At 54.9% G+C, this 24,575-nt stretch overlaps 1 protein-coding gene across 2 annotated transcripts in view; it reads left to right on the plus strand.

Moving 5' to 3' along the window:
• The window catches only part of LOC133352422 (uncharacterized), a 50,443-nt gene extending 26,114 nt beyond the window's left edge, over nucleotides 1-24,329 (plus strand). For both annotated transcript variants that reach the window (XM_061568050.1, XM_061568051.1), the window contains 4 exons: nucleotides 12,721-12,831; nucleotides 21,394-21,512; nucleotides 21,651-21,819; nucleotides 24,017-24,329. In XM_061568050.1, the coding sequence (XP_061424034.1) occupies nucleotides 12,721-12,831; nucleotides 21,394-21,512; nucleotides 21,651-21,819; nucleotides 24,017-24,153 (536 nt within the window). In that variant the 3' untranslated portion in view covers nucleotides 24,154-24,329. The remainder of the gene's footprint in view (nucleotides 1-12,720; nucleotides 12,832-21,393; nucleotides 21,513-21,650; nucleotides 21,820-24,016) is intronic.
• Nucleotides 24,330-24,575: the final 246 nt, after the last annotated feature.

Consider the following 24,575-nt stretch of genomic DNA (forward strand, 5'->3'; position numbering starts at 1 on the left):
CGATGGGACCTTGTCCAGATCTTTCAAGGATGTGTGAGCACACTGCCCAGGTATGGGAAACTCTCCACTCTCTCCACAACTGCCCCATCACCAATTGAGAGTTGTGGGGGTGGAGTGTCCGATGGTACAAAATACCCAGGCAGGTGCTTAGTTTTGGTGGGGCTGATGGTAAGGCCCCACCTCTTCGTAGCAAGCTCCAGGTTCAGCAGCAGCGCCTCCAGCTCCTCCTCTGAGTGAGCAGCAATTACCAGATCATCGGCATACATAACATGGTTGAGCAATAGGGAGCCATCCCTTGACCGCCCCCGGGCATCAATCAGCCTCCCATTGTATTTGTACCAGATGGAAATTTCTCCATTAAAGCTATTGAAGGCTTCACAAACTACGTGGTCAAAATAGATGTTAAATAATGTGGGAGCAAGAGGGACATCCCTGTCGCACCCCAAGGTGTACAGGGAATGGCTCTGACTCCCGGCCACGTAGTTTTACCCGGGCCCGCTCACCATCATGAAGGTCCCTAAATGATCGTGATCAGAGGGTCAGGGACTCCGAAAGCACGAAGAACAACCCAGAGCCCAGGCCTACTGATTGTATCATAGGCCTTTACCAGGTCAATAAAACAGAGATGTAGGTACTGTTGGAATTTCCTACACCTCTGCTGTAGTAGACGGACATAAAATATGGCATCTGTGCAGGACCGCCCTTTCCTGAAACCGCATTGGGGCTCCGCAAGCCTCTCCTCAGTGTGCCTAGCAAGGCGATGTTGAATAATCCTTGCCAGGACCTTTCCCGGCACACTGAGGAGTGAGATGCCCCTGTAGTTGTCACAGTCTGTGCGGTCCCCCTTCTTAAAGAGGGGGACCACCAGGGCATCCTTCCAATCCTGTGGAACCCGTCCAGTGGTCCAGACCGTTGCTATGAAGTCATGTAGGGCAGTTTGTGCACAAATGCCACCCCTCAGCATTTAGCTTGGGAGATCATCTCTGCCCGGTGCCTTTCCTGGTCTCAGACTCTGGATCGCCTTTAGTACTTCCTCAACAGATGGCACCTCAGCCAGCCACTCACAGGGGGTGACTACTTCTTCCTCCAATATTTGAGGCACCGCAGTCTCGGCAGGGTCATCCCCACATTGTCCCACATTGTTTTCCTGGCTGAGGGATTTTCCCTTCCCCAGGACCTCACAGAAATGCTCAGAAAATCTGCAAACCTGTTCCTGGGGGTTGGAGATTGGATCACCGTTCTTTACCCTAATGATGGTAATAGGTGTGGCGCTGCAGGTTACTTTTTTGATGGAATTAAAGAGCGATTTGTGATTGCGGGCCATTGAGGCAGACTCCATCTCCTCAGCAACCCGCGACCACCACCCATCCTTGCAGTGCCTCACGGCTCTCCGAACCTACGAGCGAAGGCTGCGGTAAGCCTCCTCATTCTCCGACGTGGGATGCTGTAGCCATTGAGTGGGCCTGTCGCTTTTTCTCAGCCAGCTTGAACACCTCCTCTGTCAGCCAGGGTCTCTGGGGAGGTCTGGACCATGTACGAAAAGCAGCCATTGCAGCTGCATGAGCCACAGTCCTAAACCTCGCCCATTTCCCCTCGACATCAGGAGGAGTGGGGGACGATGCCAACCCCAGCTGCAAGCGATGATGACATTTTCGCCCATGGGCTTGTAATTACCAATACGCTCTTCCGGCATCGGCGCAAGGCTTTGTTCTTACCAATACGCTGTTCCGGCATAGGCGCATCCACACAACATCATGGCTGCACGCCGGGTCCAAGCAGGAATATCTCCTGGACTACATAGTGATGGAACAGCGGATGCGGGCCCATGTCCTTGACACCAGTATCTACCGTGGAGCTGATCTGCCCACTGACCATCGACTTGTCATCTGTAAGATGCGCCTGCCATTCTTCCACTCCGGTGGTGGGTGTACACCCAGGACCCCATTCAAACCCACAGCTAGCTGATGAAGGTTACACTCATACACATACATGCACACACTCCCTGTTGCAAAAGCCTGGTACTGACACACACACACCCATGTACACACACTCACTCATAAATACACACCACACCTCCCAACCGTTCTCGACTGACACATAAACTCGCTCATACACAGTTCGACCATCAATTACACACATACATTCATATACTTACTCATACAATCACACATACATACACACTCACTCCCTACTGCAGAAGTCTGGTACGGACTCGCACACACTGTCACGCACACACTGTCACGCACACACTCAATCACATACACACACACTGATACACATGCACACACACTGATACACATGCACACACACACTGATTCACATACATACATACATACACACAGACGTACAGGTGTATTGCATACAGTACATACCCTCGCATAATCATACCCAAACACACGAGCGCCAGGGCCCCGGGGAAGAGAGGATGGGGTGCAGCGCTGGGTGTGGGGACGGGGGACGGTGGGGGGGGGACGGGGGGGTTCAATCATTATGTGGCGGCCTGTGGTTTAGGTGTGATTTCAGAGGGGTGCGCACGCGTGTGCGTGTGCGCGTGTGTGTGCGCGAGCTTGTGTGCGAGCGTGCGTGTGTATGCACGTGTGTGTGTGCGCATGTGTGTGTGCGCGCGTGCGTGTGTGCGCGCGAAGGATTGTTTTGAGATAATGTGTTTGTGTGTGTGCGTGTGTTGTTTATGTGCGAGGGTACCAGTGTAAATGTGCGTGTCTGTGTGTGCGCATTCGTGCATATGTGAGCCCGAGGGACTTTTGTTTTGAGCTAATGTGTTTGTGTACGTACACGTGTGTGTGTGTGTTGTATGTTTTGTGTGTATCAGTGTATATGTGCATGTGCATGTATGTGTGCGCACGCGCGTGTTTGTACGTGTGTGCATGTACACGCCACACGTGTACGACACCGTGCCCCCTCGTGTGTCGTGCCGGCCTTCATAGGTGCTGCTCGCTAACTGCACTTGCCCCAACAGTCTGTTCACGCTATACGGGGCATCTTTGTCTTTGTGTACACACGTGGGGAGCGGTGGCACAGTGGTTAGAGCACTGCGCTACGAACATCAGTGATCCGAGTTTGATTTCGACTCGCCGCCAATTACAGCAGCGAATATCTTAACAGGTCTTGGGCCTCCCCTAGGTGTACTCAGCCATAAACGAGTACTTGGTGCGGTGTGTAAACATCGGCTAGGTGGGTGCTCAGCGGTGGAGGGAGGCAGCTCGCAATCGAAAGGTTGCAAGTCTCCAATCCTGGTCGGGGGTTAAATCGGCCCATCATTAACCTTTCCCCTGGGGTAAATAGAAACTAGGACCACTTTTTAGGTGTTCTCTCTAAGAAAAACTTGCTCCTTCCATAAGAACGTGGAACTTCCATCGGTGACTCAGGGCTACAGGATATGAGCACTGCCTCAATGCTCGTTCGAGCAGGAAATCGCTTGTGTAAACATCAGCACTGGGGAGATAAAGGTGGCTGGGCGTGGTGCTCACCACCCATTCCCTCGTGTGCCCTGCAGGCCTTCATAGGTGCTTACTCACAGCACTTGCCCCAACGGTTTGTTGAGGCTATACGGGGGATCTTTGTCTTCGTGGAGTGAGTGTCAGTATGTTCCTTTTGGGGAACGGTGGCGCAGTGGTTAACACACTGCACTACGAACCCAGTGACCCCAGTTCAATTCCCACTCAAGGCCAAAAGTGGCGACGAATATCTGAACCGGTGCTGGGCCCTCCTCTAGGTCTGCTCGGCCTTAAACGATTACCTAGTGCTGTGTGTACACATCAGCATTGGGGAGACAAAGGTGGCCGAGTGTGGATTCCTGCCACACCGCGGGCCCCCTTCTTTCGGAGCGCCGTCCGCAGGTGCTACTCGCCAACGGCACTTGCCCCCGGACGGCCCATTGATGCCGTACGGGAGGGGTGGGGGGGTGGATCTTTGTCTTTGGCGCTGGGGGAAGCAGGCTCACGGCTCTGCCCTGGGGCCTACCGCGCTGTGGCTCAGGTTTAAGCCGGCTGCTATCAATTCCCATTCACTTCACGGTCGGCCATTGTGTTCCCTGCACCTCGGCAGCGCCGATGTGTCGTGTGTTGTACGTGCTGGTGTGCGCGCACGTGCGTGTTGTTGTCTTTTGTTCGGACTTCCTTCCGTTTGTCAGACATTGAACAACGCGCGCGCGCCGTGGTGTGTGTACGCGCGCGTGCGCACGCTGGCACGCGTTGTTGTGGGGAGAACGCGGGGAGAGCGTGGGGGAGAGCGAGCGAGCGGTGCGACGCGGTGCATACCTAGGCGCACCGCACAGCGCCCCGGGGCGCACGCGGCGTGCACGCGCTCACACACACACAGGGACAAAGACACGCACGAACATTCATACCTTCATACAAAGACAAAGATCCCCCGTATAGCCTCAGCAGACTTTTACGGGTTGACTGGGGGAGACTGACCCGTGCCCTCCACTGTTGTGAGCGTCACTCCTCTGTGCTCCGCTGTTGCTGGAGGGCGGCTGCCTCCCAGTACCCAGTAGCATTCTTCATGAGCACCTATGAAGGCCGGCACGGCACACGAAGGGGTGGGTGGCCAGCATTATTCCCGACCGCCTTTGTCTCCCGAGTAGCAATGTTTACACACCGCACCAGGTACTCATTTGAGGCTGAGTCGACCGAAGGGAAGACCCAGGACCGATTCAGAAAATGGTCACTGGTGTTGACTAACGGCGGCAGTCGAACCCGGGTCGACAGGTTCTTAGCGCAGCACGCTCATCGCTACATAACCGCTCCTCACCTTCATACACGTGCATCCATACAAACATACGCATACACACATGCACACACACACGTAGGGACAAAGAGACACATGCTCATACCTTCGTACTCATACACACACGCATTCGTACAGACGCGCACACACATTTGTACAGACGCGCGCACACATTTGTACAGACGCACACACATTCATACAGACATACACACATTCATACCAATACCTGCCGTTCACCACTAAGTGACGGTGACATCAACGCGGCGCCTGTGCCAGGCCAGGTGCACCTTGGAACCACGTGACGTGTCGAAGACTCGCTGACTGGAGGTCTTCGGGACAGACCCAGGGACCATGGGTTGGCTGACTGATAGATGCACCGGATACACATTCATACACGTTTACCCATTCAGACAAATATACCTACACATTCATACACGTATACACATTCATACACATATACACATTCATACACATATACACATTCAGACAGATATACCCACACATTCATATACATATACACATTCATACACATACACATTCATACACATATACACATTCATACACATATACACATTCAGACAGATATACCCACACATTCATACACATACCCATTCAGACAGAAAACCCACACATTCATACACATATACCCATTCAGACAGATATACCCACCCATTCAGACACATAAACCCACACATTCATACACATATACCCATTCAGACAGATATACCCACACATTCAGACACACAAACCCACACATTCATACACAAATACCCATATTCTTTGGGTCTTTCGGTAAAGTCACGTAGTTAGACAAAATAATAACAATAAAATAATAAAAATTAAAATAAAGACAGACATAACCACAGGTAATAATATGCACGTACGCATTCGTAAAGACAAAAAACAAAGGCGTACACATTCATATAGAGACGCACGTACTCACGCACACTCATACAGTCATAGGGCCCAACATGCACCAAATCATGCTTTCATACAAAGACAAAGGTCTCCTGAATAGCTGACAATTGTTGGGACAAGTGCAAGCACCGAAAAGGCACACCAGGGTATGGGTGGGTGGCCAACACCATGCCCAGCCACCTTTGTCTCCCCAGTGCTGATGTTTACACATTGCACCAGGTACTCATTCAAGGCTGGTTCAGATAGTTGTCACTGGAGTCGGACTCGGGTCACCGGTTTTGGAGCGCAGTGCGCTAACAGCTACACTACCACTCCCCATATTCATAAACAAAGACAAAGATTTCCCATATAGCCTTTAGCAGATTGTTAGGGCAAGTGCTCTGAGCGAGCACCTAATGAAGGCCCGCACGGCACACGAGGGGGTGGTGGCCAGCACCACGTCCCGCCACCTTTGTCTCCCTGGTGGTGATGTTTACACCGCCTCAAGTACTAATTTGAGGCGGAGTCGACCTAGGGGAGGCCCAAGACCGGTTCAAATAATCGTCACTAATGTTGGCCGTGAGCAGGAATCGAACTCGGATAAGCGGGTTCGTAGCATAGCGCAGCGCTAACAACTCGGACGCGCACTAATGCATGTCTGAACACAACACCAACAACAACCGATCACCACTAAGTGGCGGTGATGTCACCACAGCACGTGACCCAGGCTAGGTTCACTTTGAGGCCACTTGACCCAGGTGTTTTGGGTTGACTGACTGAGATGACTGGCATATGTGCCACCTGTGCTCGCCGCTGTGACGACTTGCTGCGTTTTAGCTGACTGGTGCTCCAGTCATTGTTGGGAGCGTCGCTCCTCCACCCTCCATTGTTGCTGGAGGACGACTGCCTCCAACTACTCAGTAGCGTCCTTCACGAGTTTCCTCCGTAGAGGCCGATTTTGACACCTCATTGGCAAATCCACTCAGCTCCACATTCTCTTGTACCGCATCAGCCCATCTCTTTTCTCGCCCATGCCACACCCGTTTAACCCCCTCTATCCGGCCAAACAAAAGCTGCTTGGGCATGCGGTGGCTGGGCATGCGGGTGACATGATCCAGCCAATGCAGCCTTACCTGCCGGAGGAGCTCAGTGCTGAGAATGTGTCCAGATATTTAAAGGATCTGTGAACTCCTCGCGCAATCCAGCCTGGTTATATCCAGTAATGGATCATAGATAGGAGAGCTTGAATGTTTCAAACTGACGCAGATGTCCCTGTGAAGGGGTCCATATTTCACAAGCGTAGAGAAGGAGGGGTATTACTGGCCGAGAAGACCCAAAGCTTCGTATGGAGCGAGAGACCCAGGTAACTTCCACGCTGCGTTACGCAGCCGATGGAAAGATAATGCCGCTCGACTGTTCCAAAATTAGACTTCCGCTGGCAAAACAGAGCTGGTCATGAACACACTGCCCAGGTATGGGAACTCCTTCACTCTCTCCACAATCACCCCATCACTCACGGGGAGTTGAGGGCGTGGAGCGTTTGATGACATGAAATACCCAGGCAGGTGGTTTGTTTTTTGTGGGACTGATGGTAAGGCCCCACCTCTTAGTGGCACGTTCCAGGTTCAGCATCGGACTCTTCAACTCCTCCTCAGAGTGAGCGGCAATAACCAAGCCATCGGCATACAGAACACGTCTGATCAGAAGGGAGCCAATGTCTCGGGCAGGTACCTGTGTCAATGTGTGTACATGCGTCAGTCATCTCAGTCAGTCGACCCGTGGCACCTGGGTCTGCCCCGTGACCTCATGCAAGCGGGCGTTCGACACTTCACATGGCCTCAAGGTGCACATGGCCTGGCACAAGCGTCGTGGTGACGTCACTACCACTTAGTGGCGAATGGCGGTTGTTGTGTGAGTTCACGTGTGTGCAAATGTACTTACGAGTGTGAGCGGTGGTGTAGCAGCGGTTTGCGCGCTGCGCTACAAACCCGGCAAGCCGAATTCGATTCCTGCTCACGGCCAACACCGCTGACGACTATCTGATCCGGTCCTGGGCTGGCCTCTTCAAGGTCGACTCGCCTTCCAATGAGTGTCTGGTACAGTGTGCAAACATCGTTGGGGGAGACAAAGGCGGTTGGGTGTAATGCAGGCTATCCACCCCCTCGTGTGCCGTGCCAACCTTGATTGGTGCTACTCACAAACAGCACTTGCCCCTACAGTCCTTTTTGGCCTAAAAACGGAGTGGTCAGGGTGTCTTTGTGTGCGAGTGCACGTGCCAGTGCAGTGTGTGTGTGTGTGTGTCATGATTGTGCCAGTGTGCAGTGTGTGTGGTCGTGAGTGTGTGTGCCAATGTGCAGTGGTGTGCCAGTGTGTGGTCGTGAGTGTGTGTGTGCCAGTGTGTAGTGTGTGTGGTCTCGAGTGTGTGTGTGTCATGTGTGCAGTGTGTGTGGTCGTGAGTGTGTGTGGTCGTGAGTGTGTGAGTGCGTGCCAGTGTGCAGTGTGTGTGGTCGTGAGTGTGTGTGTGCCAGTGTGCAGTGTGTGTGGTCGTGAGTGTGTGTGCCAGTGTGCAGTGTGTGTGGTCTTGAGTGTGTGTGTGAGTGCGTGCCAGTGTGTGTGGTCGTGAGTGTGTGTGTGCCAGTGTGCAGTGTGTGTTGTCTTGAGTGTGTGTGTGCCAGTGTGTGTGAGTGCGTGCCAGTGTGCAGTGTGTGTGGCCATGTGAGTGTGTGTGTGCCAGTGTGCAGCGTGTGTGGTCGTGAGTGTGTGTGGTCTTGAGTGTGTGTGCGCCAGTGTGCGTGAGTGTGTGCCAGTGTGCAATGTGTATGTTCATGCATGTGAATGTGCATGCGTGCGTGCCGTAGTGCTGTGCATGTGTGGTCATGCATGTGCACGAGTACGCGCCGGTGTGCAGTGCGTGTAGTCTCGCATGTGTGCGTATGCTTTGTGTGTGTGTGCGCCGGTGTGCAGTGTGTGGATGCACGTGTGTGTGCACGTGTGTGTGGGCGTGTGCACACCCTGCGCGCGTGGGGTAATTACCCGATTAGGCGCCCAGACCTCCTCCCTTGCAGGTGAGCGTTACTGGGCTGTGCGGCGGCGGTGGCCGTGCCGGCATGGCGAGCCCTCATTAGATCCCGGCTCAGCCCTCCCTAAGCCGAAAACAGCTCCTTTATTAAAGGCCTTGTCTGTGCCGGGCTGGCGGGGGGCTCCCTGCACAGGGCGCTGGGTGGGTGCGCGTGGGCGCTTGCCACGGAGGGAGGAGGTGTGTTGGCGCGCGTGTGTTTGGAATAACGATGGGATGGTGTGTGTGTGTGTGGAATACAGAGGGTGTGTGGGTCACAGGTGTGTGTGTGTGTGTCACAGGTGCGTGTGTGGGTCACAGGTGTGTGTGGGTCACAGGTGTGTGTGTGTATCACAGGTGTGTGTGTGTGTCACAGGTGTGTGTGTGTGTCACAGGTGTGTGTGTGTCACAGGTGTGTGTGTGTCACAGGTGTGTGGGTGGGTCACAGGTGTGTGTGTGTGTCACAGGTGTGTGTCACAGGTGTGTGTGTGTCACAGGTGCGTGTGTGTGTGTCACAGGTGTGTGGGTCACAGGTGTGTGTGTGGGTCACAGGTGTGTGTGTGTGTCACAGGTGTGTGTGTGTGTCACAGGTGTGTGTGTGTCACAGGTGCGTGTGTGTGTGTCACAGGTGCGTGTGTGTGTGTCACAGGTGTGTGGGTCACAGGTGTGTGTGTGTGTCACAGGTGTGTGTGTGTGTCACAGGTGTGTGTGTGGGTCACAGGTGTGTGTGTGGGTCACAGCGTGTGTGTGGGTCACAGCGTGTGTGTGTGGGTCACAGGTGTGTGTGGGTCACAGAGGGTGTGTGTGAGTCACAGGTGTGTGTGTGGGTCACAGCGTGTGTGTGGGTCACATCGTGTGTGTGGGTCACAGCGTGTGTGTGTGGGTCACATTGTGTGTGTCTGGGTCACAGGTGCGTGTGTGTCACAGATGTGTGTGTGTCACAGGTGTGTGTGTGTCACAGGTGCGTGTGTGTCACAGGTGTGTGTGTGTGTCACAGGTGTGTGTGTGTCACAGGTGTGTGTGTGTGTCACAGGTGTGTGTGTGTGTCACAGGTGCGTGTGTATGTGTCACAGGTGTGTGGGTCACAGGTGTGTGTGTGGGTCACATCGTGTGTGTGTGGGTCACAGGTGTGTGTGTGGGTCACAGGTGTGTGTGTGGGTCACAGAGGGTGTGTGTGAGTCACAGGTGTGCGTGTGGGTCACAGGTGTGCGTGTGGGTCACAGGTGTGCGTGTGTGAGTCACAGGTGTGTGTGTGGGTCACATCGTGTGTGTGTGGGTCACATCGTGTGTGTGTGGGTCACAGGTGTGCGTGTGGGTCACAGGTGTGCGTGTGGGTCACAGAGGGTGTGTGTGGGTCACAGGTGTGTGTGTGAGTCACAGGGTTTGTGTGGGTCACAGGTGTGTGTGGGTCACAGGTGTGTGTGACACAGGGTTTGTGTGGCTCACAGGTGTGTGTGTGGGTCACAGGTGTGTGTGTGGGTCAGACAGGGTGTGTGGAATACAGAGGGGTGTGGCTCACAGAGGGGGTGTGTGTGTGTGTGAGAGCAGGTGGTGTGTTTAATTTCAGTGTTGGGATGTGGTATGTGTATGCAAGGTGATTATTGCTTGTAGATGGTGTTGTCATTTCCGCCCCCCTCTCCTACCTCATCCTGAAACCACGGGGAAAATGGGTGAGGTTCAGGACTGTGGCTCATGCATTGGGCTACCAAGTCGAGACCTCCCCAGAATCCCTGGCTGACGGAGGAGGAGGTGTTCCAGCTAGCTTAGGGAAAGCGGCGGATCCACTCCCACCGTCTACAATGTCCCCACGCCCCAGAATGAGGAGGCTTACCGCAGCCTCCGCTCGGAGGGTCAGAGGGCCGTGCGGCGCTGTTAGGATGGGGTGGTGGTCACAGGTTGTTGATGGTAGACCCAGTCACATAGCCTCACGGTCTAACAGTATATAATATGGTCGTTTACCGATGCATTTGTAATTGCTGCTCACTCTGGGCAGATGGAGGCTCTGCTGCCGAACACGCAGCGTGCCATGAAACAGGTTGGGCCTCCCCGTCAAACCCACCAAAAACAAAGCGCATGCCTAGGTACTCTTATGTCATCACACACTCCACCGCCTTGGCTCTCGACGAGTAAAGAGGGGGGTGGCTGTGGAGAGGGTTGGAAGGAGTTCTCGTGCCTGGCCGTTTCGTCGCCACCATCGGTGTTGCAGCGGAGGTCTCGCTCCGAGTCGGTCGAGCGGCGTTCCGGCGCCAAAGACTGGTGCCGCGTTGAAGCTGCCTGGGCCCCAGTCGCTCCCCAACGATCGCGTCTTTCATATGTGCAGGAACGGCTTCGCCGGTTTGACACGTTCAGGCTGGCCTGCCTACGGTCTCTCCTGGGATTGACCAGGCTCGATTGTGTGAGGAGCTCGCAGATCCTTGAAAGATTCTGTGACGCAGTCCCATCGGTGAGCTCCTCCGGCACATTCGAAGCTGCGTTGGCTGGGTCATATAGCCCGCATGCCCAGCCACAGTATGCCCAAGTGGATTCTGTTTGGCCAGATAGAGGTAGATAAATGGGTGTGGCACTGGCTAGACAATAGATGGACTGATGCATTACGAGAGGATGTGGAGCCGAGTGAACTTGCTGGTGACCGGTACCAACAGTGTCAAGATTGGCCTCTATGGAGGAGGCTCGTGAAGGAAGCTACTGGGCAGTTGGAGGCAGTCGCCCTCCAGCAACAATGAAGGGCGGAGGAGCCACGCTCACAACAACGAGTGGAGAAGCAGGCAGCAAGAACACCGCAAGTTGGCACAGTGGGGAGCACAGCTGGTGCATCTGCCAGTCAACTCGGTCAGTCAACCCCTGGCAAATGGGGTCTGTCCTGTGCCCTCCTTGTTGGCGAACGGTGGCTGTTGTGCACGAAATACGAATCGTAACTCATTACATTTTCACGCTTATTACACACCAAGTGCTTGCCACAAATGACCCACAATACCTTGCTGATCTCATCAAGAAGCTTAAACCATTATCACGCAAACTCCGGTCATCCTCGCAGCAACGGCTTCTGGCTAACCATAGAACAATTACGGTGGTCACCGTATCGCGCGGAGCTTTCAGATGCGCTTCTGCGGCCGTCTGGAACGCTCTTCCTTCAGATATTAGGAAGCCACTAGAGCAGGGGTCGGCAACCAAAATAACAAGAAGAGCCATTTCTTTCCAATTCGGTACAAAATTCTGTATTTCAAGAGCCGCAATGCATCTGAGTACATACGTACATATCGTCAAGAAGCAGCCCGTAAAGAGCCGCATGCGGCTCCGGAGCCGTAGGTTGCCGACCCCTGCACTAGAGCTATGCACGTTTCAATCTAGATTGAAAACTCACGTCTCGAGAACTGCTTTCCGTGTTTAGTTTGTTGTCCTTCCCCCCCACCGCACCTCCGATTAGCACGGTTGGCGACGTACGGTGACAAAGAAGTTCAACATTCCTTCATTGCAAGAATAGTTTTCACATATGAAGGGCTTCGATGAGGTCTCAATGCCCCACGAATGAAACGTGACAAAGATGATAGAGAAGGAGCCGGCTAGCAGCATTAAGAGCCAGACAGGAACAAAGCTTAAATAAAAAAAGTTTTAAAATATATTTATATATTTATATATATGAACACTGAGAGCCTGATCTCCCATGGTGGGTGGGGAGTTCCACCCCCGGGGGACCAGGTGGTGTGTATCACCACAGTGGATGTCGGTGTGTGTGTGTGGAGTGGTGGCGCTGCGGTTAGCTCACTACGCTCCAACCCGGCGGTCCGAGTTTGATCCTCGCCGACAGCCACCAGCACCGGTGACCAGCTGGAGCTGGGCCTCCCCGAGGTCGACTCGGCCTAAAAACTAGCACCTGGTGCGGCGTGTAAACATCGCCACTCGGGAGACAAAGGCGGCCGGGCGTGGTGCTGGCCACCCACCCCCCTCGACGCTCGCCAACAGCACTTGCCCCAAGCGAGTATTGAGGCTGTGCTGGGGGGGGGATGTTTTGTCTTTTCTAGCAGGAGGGATATTCTACGACAGCGTGGTGCACGACGTGGACACGGTGTGCTGGCTCGTGGGGGGCGGCGCTCCCGAAAACATCTACGCCACCGGCAGCGCCTTCACACAAGGTGAACAGCGCGCACCGCAAACGAACACGTACCGCACATGCGCGCACACACACACACGTGTACCGCACTCGCGCGTGCACGCTGACACACACCGCAAAAAAACAAACATCAAGACTGTTGGGACGAGTGCTGTTCGGAAGCACCTTTCAAGGCCGACAGCACACGAGGTGGTGGGTGGCCAACACCCCGCCCGGCTGGTTCATTTAATCGTCGCTGGTGTTGGCCATGAGCGGGAATCGAACTCGGTTCTCCGGGTTCGTAGTGCCGCGCGCCAACTGCTCCCCACGTGCCGCACTCGCACGTGCACACGCACTCGCACGTGCACACGCACTCGGAATCAGAATCTTTGTTTGTCCGGGCACGGGGTCAGAATGTTACAACAACAAACAGGACAAAAAACACGATAGGAGTGCAAAGTACAAGAAAGGTAAACAAATCACGTACACACGCACACACACGTACACACGCACACACACGTACACACACGTACACACGCACACACACACGTATACACACACGTGCACACACACGTGCACACGTACGCACGCACACGCACTCACACGTATACACGCACACACACGTACACACGCACACACACGTACACACGCACACACGTACACACGTACTAGCACGTACACACGCACACACGTACACACGCGCACACACGTATACACGCACACACACGTACACACGCACACACACGTACACACGCACTCACACGTACACACGCACACACACGTACACACACACTCACACGTATACACGCACACACACGTACACTGACACACTCAAACATACGCGCGCACAGACACACACGTGCTGAAAGATAGATGTAATATCTTTGCGTGCGCGCGTCATTATCAGCCGCTCCCCACTTGCTGTGGGTCGCTGTCCCCTGCGACCGCAAGCACGAGCCGTCTGGTTGCTTGAAGAAGCAACGAAAACTCCCAAAGCGCTCCGTGTCTCTCCCTCCTCCGCCCCGCTGCCTGCGTGGGTGAACAACGCCATCGGCAGTACCCTGACTCACACTCGCCCATGTGGTTTTATCTGGGCCATCCACCATCCCGCACCACACCCACCACCCTGCCATCACCCAAGATAATTGTCGTCGGCGGTCACGTTCACTTTCAAGTTTCAAGTCGATTTGGTTTTACCAGCTGAGAACTTCAAAGAGGCCAGCATATAGGGCGTCTCGTGTTTCCTGAGCGACCTGGGGCATGAGCCTGCCAGCAGGGGGCAGGCGACGGTTGCTGCTGCTGCTACTACTATGTGTGTGTGATCCCCCAATCGAGTGATTAACGAGTAATAGAAGGGGCTCGCTCAACAGAGCTTGGCCAAACAGTTTGTTAGAGGCCGCACAGGGGTCTTTGTACTTCTTTTAGCAAACGTGTGAGTGTGTGTGTGTGTACTTCTGTGTGGGGAGCGGTAGCGCAGCGGTTAGCACGCTGCGCTACGAACACGGCCACCCGGGTTCGATTTCCGCTTATGTCAAACACCATTGACGATCATCTGAACCGGTCCTTGGCCTCCCCTAGGTCCACTCAGCCTCAAATGAGTACCTGGTGCCTCTGTGTGAACATCCCCAATGGGGAGACAAAGGCGGCCGGGCACAGTGCCGTGCCGGCCTTCACAGGTGCTTCTCGCTAACGTCACTTGCCCCAACAGTCTGTTAAGGCTGCACGGGGGATCTTTGTCTTTGTTCGTTAATCCACGTGTTCCTCTGTCTGCCTGCCTCTCACTGCAATCCCAAGCAAGCGGCAGTCACAGGGGGGAAAGAAAAAAAAACTGTCCCCTTCACATCCTGTCAAACAGACGGTGGCGTTTGAAGACCCCGGCGAGTAAAACGGCAGCCTGCTCGCAAAAGTTAAACTTCAAAAGGAGGAAACGAAACTGCGGCTTTTGAAACCTCCAGGTGAACGGCGACGATCGACTCCAGCCGTCGTCCTGCGGCGGGTATGACAATCGCAGCGTCGTTCCGCGGGAAAGTCCCCCCCGAGTCTCGACTCGGGGGGGACTCGGGAGAGAGAGGCACACGCGGACCAGGGCGAGGGGCTCTCCCGTTTCCTCCCACGCATTCGGTAAAAATACGCAGCAAGACGTTCCCAACTGCAGCAGGACCCTCCTGAAAAACGAGTCTTGAGACTCCGGTGATGCTTTCCAGACGTAAAGACCCCATCGACTGGCACAGAGACCCATAGACTCGCACGGAGACTCATAGGTGATCACACTGAGATTCATAGACTGGCACAGAGACCCATAGACTCGCACGGAGACTCATAGGTGATCACACTGAGATTCATAGACTGGCACAGAGACCCATAGACTCGCACGGAGACTCATAGGTGATCACACTGAGATTCATAGACTGGCACAGAGACCCATAGACTCGCACGGAGACTCATAGGTGATCACACTGAGATTCATAGACTGGCACAGAGACCCATAGACTCGCACGGAGACTCATAGGTGATCACACTGAGATTCATAGACTGGCACAGAGACCCATAGACTCGCACGGAGACTCATAGGTGATCACACTGAGATTCATAGACTGGCACAGAGACCCATAGACTCGCACGGAGACTCATAGGTGATCACACTGAGATTCATAGACTGGCACAGAGACCCATAGACCCGCACAGAGGCTCACAGGCGATCACACTGAGAATCATAGACTGGCACAGAGACCCATAGACCCGCACAGAGGCTCACAGGTGCTCGCACTGAGAATCATAGACTGGCACAGAGACCCATAGACCCGCACAGGCGATCACACGGAGATCCATAGACTGGCACAGAGACCCATAGACCCGCACAGAGGCTCACAGGGGCTCGCACTGAGATCCATAGACTGGCACATAGACCCATAGACTCGCACAGAGGTTCATCGGTGCTTGCACGGAGATCCATGGACTGGCACAGAGACCCATAAACTTACACGAAGCCACACACTCATTGATGCAATTGGCCAAACATCGCAATGTAGCAGGACTCTCGTGAAAACGAGTCTTGAGACTCGGTGAGGCTTTCTTGGGTGGATAATGGGCATGGTAATTACCGTAGCGATACGGGTTAGATACACGCACTGGATCGCGGGTGCGGGAAACACCAGCGTGGTGTGCGTGACGAGATCACGTGACTGCTGATGGGTGTCACGTGACTGCTGATGGGTGTCACATGACTAGGGACACCAACATAACAAAAACATCGACTCTCGGATGGAATCGTGAGAGCGGGGATCGTTACGGATCCTCAAACTGCCCCGGGGTGAATTCTTACCCCACTGGGTGCGTTCACCGTGAACGCGCGAGTGCTTTTGTGTGTGCGCGTGTGTGTGTATGTATGTACGCGTGTAGGTGCTCGCTAACAGCACTTGCCCCAACAGTCTGTTAAGGCTATACGGGGGATCTTTTTTTTATCTTTGTATGTACGCGTGTATACGAATGCCTATTTATATGTGTATAAATATGCATGCACGCATACACACGTATGCGTGCATGCATGCATACATGTGTGTGTATACTCGGATGACAAAGGCGGCCGGGCGTGGTGTTGGCCACCCCCACCCTCTCCTGTGCCGTGCCGGCCTTCAGAGGTGCTACTCGCTAACAGCACTTGGCACAACAGCCTGTGGAGGCTATGGGGGGGAACTTTGTTTTTATGTGTGAAGAGCGGTATTGTAGCCATTGGCATGCTGCGCTACGAATCCGGCGACCCAAGTTCAATTCCCGCTCACGACCACCCAAGTCTGCGACCATTATGTGAACCGATCCCGGGCCTCCCCTAGGTCGACTCACCCGTAAATGAGTCACATGGTGCGGTAGTGTAAACACCAGCACCGCGGTTCCAGCCTCACATGTGCACCGTTTGCCGGCCTTGCATAGGTGTTCGCTAAAAGCGATTGCTCCAGCAGTTTGCACGGGGGTTATCTGTCACATCTGCATATGTGTGTGTCTGTGTGTGCATATGAGCGAGTGTCAAACCAGTTTGACAGCTCGCACACACACTGACACACACACGCGGTTGGCGGCGTGGGCAACGCCCAGGTGATTGATTTCGCTGTAATTAATTAAAATTCCTCTTCGGAACGCCGGTGTCTCATCCCAAGACCCCGCGGTGGTTTGGATGGGAGTGGGGACGCGCTGGGGTTTGTGGGGGGGGTGGGGGGGGTGGGGCAGCAGGGCGGGTGTGGCGGTGGTTATTGGAGCATGGGCAGGAGAAGTGTACCGCGGAGTGCCAGCGCGCGCGGGCACACTTACACAATCACTCCGCGTACACGATCGTGAAACGCGCCGGGCTCGCAACCACAAACCCCGTGCACCATCGCTGTCTCATTCAATCACAACACACACAGTCATCGTCTCTCACGCCGTGCGCAAGCACTGTCTCGCACAATGTCCACGAGGACACGCATCCCTCGGAAAGCCTTAAAGGGCCGGCACGGCACACGAGGGGTTGGGTAGCCAGCACCATGGCCGGCCACCTTTGTCTCCATCGTGGCGAAGTTCACACACCGCACCGGGTACTCACTGAGGTTAAGGTGAGCTACGGGAGGCTCGGCACCGGTTGGGATAATCGTCACCCCGGTGTTGGTGGCCGTAAACGGAAATCGAACATAAACGGGTCGCCGGGTTTGCAGCGCAGTGCCCCAACTACCACACGACCGCTCCCCACACACACACGCATACACTACACACAATCACTGTCTCGTACACTAGACACAATTGCCAAGTCAAACAATACACAATCATTGGCTTACTCTATGCACAATCACTGACAAAACATACAATTTCTGCTTAGCCACAAAACGCACTACACACACGGTCACTTCACACGCTCGGCACATACGGTAGCTAACACCGACCCCACAATGCACAAGTATTTTCTCTCTTTACCTGCACAGGAACACGCTGCGCACCATCGCTCTGTGCGCAATCAACTGCACGCACACACGGACGGACGGACGGACACTAGCCCGCATTATACACACACACACATTCGGTGTATAATCGCACACAGCCACACACAAACACACTCACATGCATACAATATCAAAAGGCATAGGTCCCCTGTGTAGCCTCAACAGACTGTTGGGGCAAGTGCTGTTAGCGAGCACCTATGAAGGCCGACACGGCACACGAGGGGGTGGGTGGCCAGCGCTGATGTTTTACACATCGAGCCAGACGAGGCCCGGGACCGGTTCAGGTAATCGTCACCCCGGTGTTGTTGGCTGCGAGCGCGACTCAAACTTGGTTCATGGCCGCGGTTTGTAGCGCAGCGTCGCTAAGCAATGCGCCACCGCTCCCCAACACACACACACGCGCACACACACGCGTGCACACACGCTCACTCGGCTCCACACCGCCCCACATTCAGGGAGTCGCCTCATAGTTGTGGCTTGATCGCCCCGCGCGCGAGGAGCTGTGATGCCAGGGGGCTAATGGCTGCGTGGGGGGGGAGAGGCCTGTGGTGAAGAGGAGGGGTGGCGGTGGTGGCGGTGGTGGCGACACGGCAATCCCTCCAGCTTGCGCGAGAGACGCGGTGTCCGCCTGTCACTGTTGTTTACGACCCGGCTTGTTTACCCCACGAAATTCTCACCGGAGCCTCAAGACTCCTGAATGCAGGAGGGTTCCTGCCGAGTGTTCCCTGTAGTCGGGGGGGGGTGGGGGGGGGGAGGCGCGGGATGATGTTGTTGCTGATGCTGCTGTGTGTGGTGCCAGTTGAGTGATTTGCAGGGGATTTTTTTCAGTTTGGGGGGATGTTTTGGCCACTGTGTGTGGGTTTAGCTGTGGCAGTAAATCCATGCGGAACAGGTGGAGAGCATACAAAATACACTCACTCATTGTCACTGCGTAAAACAAGGTGCGATGCCAGTATGACAGGGAGAGGGATGGTCTCAGATGAACTGGACCTTGGCGATGGACACCAGCTGTTGGGACATGGATTGTCACAAGGGGGGAAGGAGCCGGAGCTGGTGGAGGTGGTGGCGAAAGGTACCGACAAGATGTAGTCGGTGTCGTCAATCATGCGCAGAATTGCCACTGGACCCAAACTTCTCGATCGGGGGTGGTCTCTCTCCTACTGCGGAGCAACCCCTGGTGAGAGGCCCCGGGTGGATGTGGGGATACGCACAAGCCCCCGGCTGGGTGCTGTTCAGTGGGAGTTTGTCCCGGTGGATGAGAGGGTCGCCTCAATGAGACTTCGGGTCTCAGAAAGGAGAACTCTGACTGGCTGCCTGTGCACCAAACAGCAGTTCAGAGTATTTGGCCTTCTTGGAGACGGTACAGTGCTGGACAGAGTGCTGCCTACCGACCCCACGGTCTTATTGGGCGACGTCAGTGCTCACGTGGGAAACGATGGAGATGCTTGGAGAGGCGTGATTGGGAGGAATGGCCCCCCCTGATCTGAACCCGACCGGTGAGATGTTATTGAAATTCTGCGCTAGTCACGGAATGTCAATAACAATCACCGTGTTCGAACATGAGAATGGTCATCAGCGTACTTGGTACCAGAGCACCTTGGGCCGAAGGTCAATGATTGATTTGATCGTTGTATCATCTTACTTGAGGGCGCATGTTCTGGACACTCAGGTGAAAAGGAGAGGGGCAAAGCTGTCGATTGATCACCACCTGGTGACAGGTTGGTTCCAACGCTTTGGGCACCGACCGGATAGAAGCGGAAGGCCCAAAACGAAGAGTGCGGGTTTGCCGGGAACACTTGGCAGAAGACCGAGTGCAGAAAGATTTCAACTTCCACCTCTGGGAAATCTTCTCCTGCACTCCATTGGAGGTCATGGACATTGAGTCCAAGTGGACGATGTTCAGGACCTCGATTGTGGATGCAGCTGCGAAACGCTGAGGCCTGAAGGCAGTTGGTGCCTGTCATGGTGGCAACCCTAGGGACCCGCTGGTGGACACCGGTGGTGAGGGAAGCTGCCAAGTGGAAGAAGGAGGCTTTCCGAGCTGTGCTCAGAAAAGGGTCTCCCGACTCGATTGAGGGCAGCAGCTGCAGCAGTCGCTGAAGCGAAAGCCCCCGGACGTGGGCGGAGTTTGTAGAGGCAATGGAGAGGGACTAACCGGACAGCCTAAAACATGTTCTGCCAAACCATCCGACGCCTTGCGAGGGGTCGACGGGACGTGGCCCCGGCTGTTCCCAGTAAGGGTGGCGGCGGCATCACACATTGACCTCAACTAAGGAGATAGTCGAAAGATGGAAGGAACACTTGGAGGAGCTGAGAATAGGTTTTTCCCCCCTTTTTCTGGCAACAAAAACACATTTTACAAGGAATCGTGTCTGCATTAACCACAATGCTTGTGATCAGAATGCAAACAAAAAACATACTATGATAATATATGCATTGTCTTTGAAACTGATCACAAGTATTGTGGTTAATGCGGACATGATTCCTTGTAAAAGGTGTTTTTGTTGCTAGAAAAAGGGGAAAAACCTATTGTCATATTTTGTTACTGGCAAAGGAGGTCCCATGACTTGCAGGAGCTTTTCAACCCGGTGGACACTCCCTTCTCTCAGGAGGCAGCCCTGGAAACAGCTGGGGAGGGGGGGGGGTCCATCACGGTTGCTGAAGGCAAAGCTGCTGGGGTGGACGAAATTCACCCAGAGTTGTTGAAAGCGCTGGACAGTGTAGGAGTGTCATGGTTAACACGTCTCTTCAGCGCTGCATGGAAGGTGTGTACACTACCTCTGGATTGGCAAACTGAGGTCGTCGTTCCCATTTTTTTTAAAAGGGGAGCAGCGTGTGTATGTGTGTACTCCAACTACAGAGGGATCACACTCCCCTGCGTCCCAGGTAAACCCTCTGCGAGAGTGCTGGAGAGGAAGCGCTGCCCAGTGGTCAAGCCTCAGGTTCAGGAGGAACAATGCGGATTCCGTCAGGGTCGTGGGACAATGGACCGGCTCTTTTCCCTGTCACAGATATTTGAGGGCTCATGGGAGTGATTCTCCAGTCGACCTCTTCTTTGTAGACTTGGAGAAGGCATGTGACCGTCTTCCTCGCAATGTCTTGTGGGAGGTGCTGCGGGGGAGTACGATGCACCGGTGACGCTTCTGTGCGCTAGACCCTCCTGACGTTGGGCCCTGAGACCCACGGAGGCTTTCCCGGTCCAACGTGGCGCTCAGTTTTAGCTACGCTGCCCGACATTCAAGTCGTTGGTCACTCGACCGATGATCAGTTCCGTGTGTGTGTGAGTTGCGTGTAGATACGTCTTTGTGTGCGGTCGTGTACACTATCGCGGGGAGCGGCGGTGTAGCGGTTAGCGCTACGCTGCACTACGAACCCGGCGGCCCGAGTTCGATTTCCTCTCGCTGCCAACACCGGTACCTGGTGTTGTGTGTAAACATCGCCACTGGGGAGACAAAGGCGGTCGGGTGTGGTGTTGACCATCCACCCCCTCGTGTGCCGTGCCGCTAACAGTACTTTCCCTAACAGTCTGCAGGCTACATGGGCGATCTTTGTCTTGGTTGTGTATATACGTCAGCACGTGATTGTGTGTATTTACCTGTGCGGTTGTGTGCGTGTGCGTGCTTGCGTCGGTGCGTTTGTAGAGAGCGCGGCGATGAGCGACGCCGACGTGGTGTGCGTCACGCTGCGGTTCCCCGGGGGAGCCCTCGGCACCGTGGAGTCGGGGAGGAGCGGACCCGGGGCCTGCGAGCACCGCGTGGAGGTGAGCGCACCACGTCGACGTGGCGTCACCTCGTGCCGTGGAGCGTGCTGCTGTTGTGACGCGGCGCGGTGCGGCATCGTGTGCCGTGGTGTGACGCGCGGTGCCGTGGTGTGACGCGGTGATGTGACCCCCCCCCAGGTGCGCGGCACGCAGCTGGCGGTGCGCGTGGAGGCCGGGGAGCCGCTGGGCGTGCGAGTGCTGGGCCCCGCGGGGGGCCCCTGGGCCCCGCTGCCCTCCCAGACGAGCGCCCAGCACTACCGCGCCGCACGCGCCGCCCTGGTGCACCACTTCCTGCACACGCTCACCGGTGCGGAGACACGCACGCACACATACACACGTACACATGTACACACACACGCATACTCACGTACACGCATACACATGTACACTCACTCACACGCATACACATGTACACTCACTCACACACATACACTCACACGCACGCACGCATACACATGTACACTCACTCACACGCATACACATGTACACTCACTCACACGCATACACTCACGCACGCATACCCATGTACACTCACTCACACACATACACATGTACACTCACTCACACTCACTCACACGCATACACATGTACACTCACTCACACACATACACATGTACACTCACTCACACGCATACACTCACACGCACACACACATACACATGTACACTCACTCGCACGCATACACATGTACACTCACTCACACGCATACACATGTACACTCACTCGCACACATACACATGTACACTCACTCGCACGCATACACATGTACACTCACTCACACGCATACATATGTACACTCACTCACACGCATACACTCACACGCACACATACATACACATGTACACTCACTCGCACGCATACACATGTACACTCACTCACACGCATACACATGTACACTCACTCGCACACATACACATGTACACTCACTCGCACGCATACACATGTACACTCACTCGCACGCATACACTCACACACACGCATACCCATGTACACTCACATACACGCATACACATGTACACTCACTCGCACGCATACACTCACACACACACATACACATGTACACTCACTCGCACACATACACATGTACACTCACTCGCACACATACACATGTACACTCACTCGCACGCATACACATGTACACTCACACACACGCATACACTCACACACACGCATACCCATGTACACTCACATACACGCATACCCATGTACACACTCACGCATGCATACTCATGTACACTCACACGCACGCATACCCATGTACACTGACACGCACGCATACCCATGTACACTCACACGCACGCATACCCATGTACACACGCACACACATACCATGTACACTTGCGCACGCATACTCATGTACACACGCAGACGCACGCATACTCATGTACGCACGCAGACGCATTCTCATGTACACATGTGCATACACATATAGACACGCATACACATGTACACACGCACATGCACGCATACTCATGTACACATACATGCACGCACGCGCACACACACTTCAATATGAATACCAATACCCGCAATTCACCACTAAGTGAGGGTGACGTCACCACGGCGCCTGTCCCCACAATGACAGCTCGCTGTGCTTTAGCCACCCAGCGCTCCGCTCGTTGTTGTGAGCGTCGCTCCTCCGACCTCCGTTGTTGTTGGAGGGCGACTGCCTCCAAATGCCCCAGTAGCAGCGTCCTTCACGAGCCTCCTCCACAGAGGCCGACCTTGACTCTGCTGGAGCAGCCCCATCTATCCGGCCAAACAGAAGCTGCTTGGTCATGCGGTGGTTGGGCATACGGGCTACATGACCCAGCCCATGCAGCCTTGCACAATCCAGCCTGGTTAACCCTGGATGGATCGTAGGCAGGACAGCCTGAATGTTTCTAACCGGCGCAGATGCTCCTTTAAGGGGGCTCCACGTTTCACAAACACAGAGAAGGGAGGGCATGACCGTGGCGGAGAAGACCCGGAGCTTTGTATGGAGCGACAAACCAGGTAGCTTCCACACAGTGTTACGCAACCGATGAAAAGATAATGTCGCTCGACTGATTCGGAGTGAGACTTCCGCTCCTAAATCAGAGCAGGTCATGAGCACACACAGCCCAAGTACAGAAACTTCTTGACTCTTTCCACAACTGCCCCATCACTCATGGAGAGTCCCTGTGTCACCCCGTGTCACCCCGTGTCATCCCGTGTCTCGCCGTGTCTCACCGTGTCTCACCGTGTCTCCCCATGTGTACTCCGTGTCTCACCGTGTCTCCCCATGTATACCCCGTGTCTCTGTGTCTCCCTGTGTGTCACCGTGTCTCTGTCACCCCATGTCTCACCGTGTCTCCCCATGTGTAGCCCGTGTCTCACCGTGTCTCCCCATGTGTAGCCCGTGTCTCACCGTGTCTCCCCATGTGTAACCCGTGTCTCACGTGTCTCCCCATGTCCCACCCCATGTCCCCGTGTCTCCCGTGTGCATGTCGTCGTCGTCCCCCCCCCCCCCCCCCCCCGTGCAGGCGCCGTGTCCCCCGGCGTCTCCCAGGAGGACTACAACCGCGCCGTGGGCGTCTGCTCCGCGGCGGAGCAGTACTGGCGCGAGGGCTGCCCGCGCGACGCCGCCCTCATCACCATCGTCAAGACTGAGGTCATGTGACCTGTGGGGGGGAGTGAGCTGCCCCCCCCCCGCCCATCCACACACGCACACAACCTCGTGTGCACCCCCACCACCTGAATTGATGAGGCGCGTCGTGGGTGAGGTGAAAGGAGTCGGGGATGAGCGACTCGCACGCACGGGTTCTCACGGTGGACGGACGCCCCCAGTCGTCACCCGGTGATCCCGGGGTGCGGTGGGGGGTGTGGGGGTGTCGGGGTGTGGGGGGGGGATGGGAGGGGGGGTATGGGCTCGGGGGATAAGGTGGTCCCGGATAAAACCAAAAACACGGATGATGCGAAGTTAGTTTGTGTTGGTCGGTCGGAGCTTCGGGCGGCAGATTTGTGCCGTAAAGTTTGCCGACGTGTTAAAAAAGCAAAAACGAAATTGACTTGACTTAGGTGGGAGCGTATTTATTGTAGTTG

This window comes from Lethenteron reissneri, chromosome 40 (assembly GCF_015708825.2).
Source record: "Lethenteron reissneri isolate LAM-NWPU_2019-01 chromosome 40, ASM1570882v1, whole genome shotgun sequence".
Lineage (NCBI taxonomy): Eukaryota > Metazoa > Chordata > Hyperoartia > Petromyzontiformes > Petromyzontidae > Lethenteron > Lethenteron reissneri.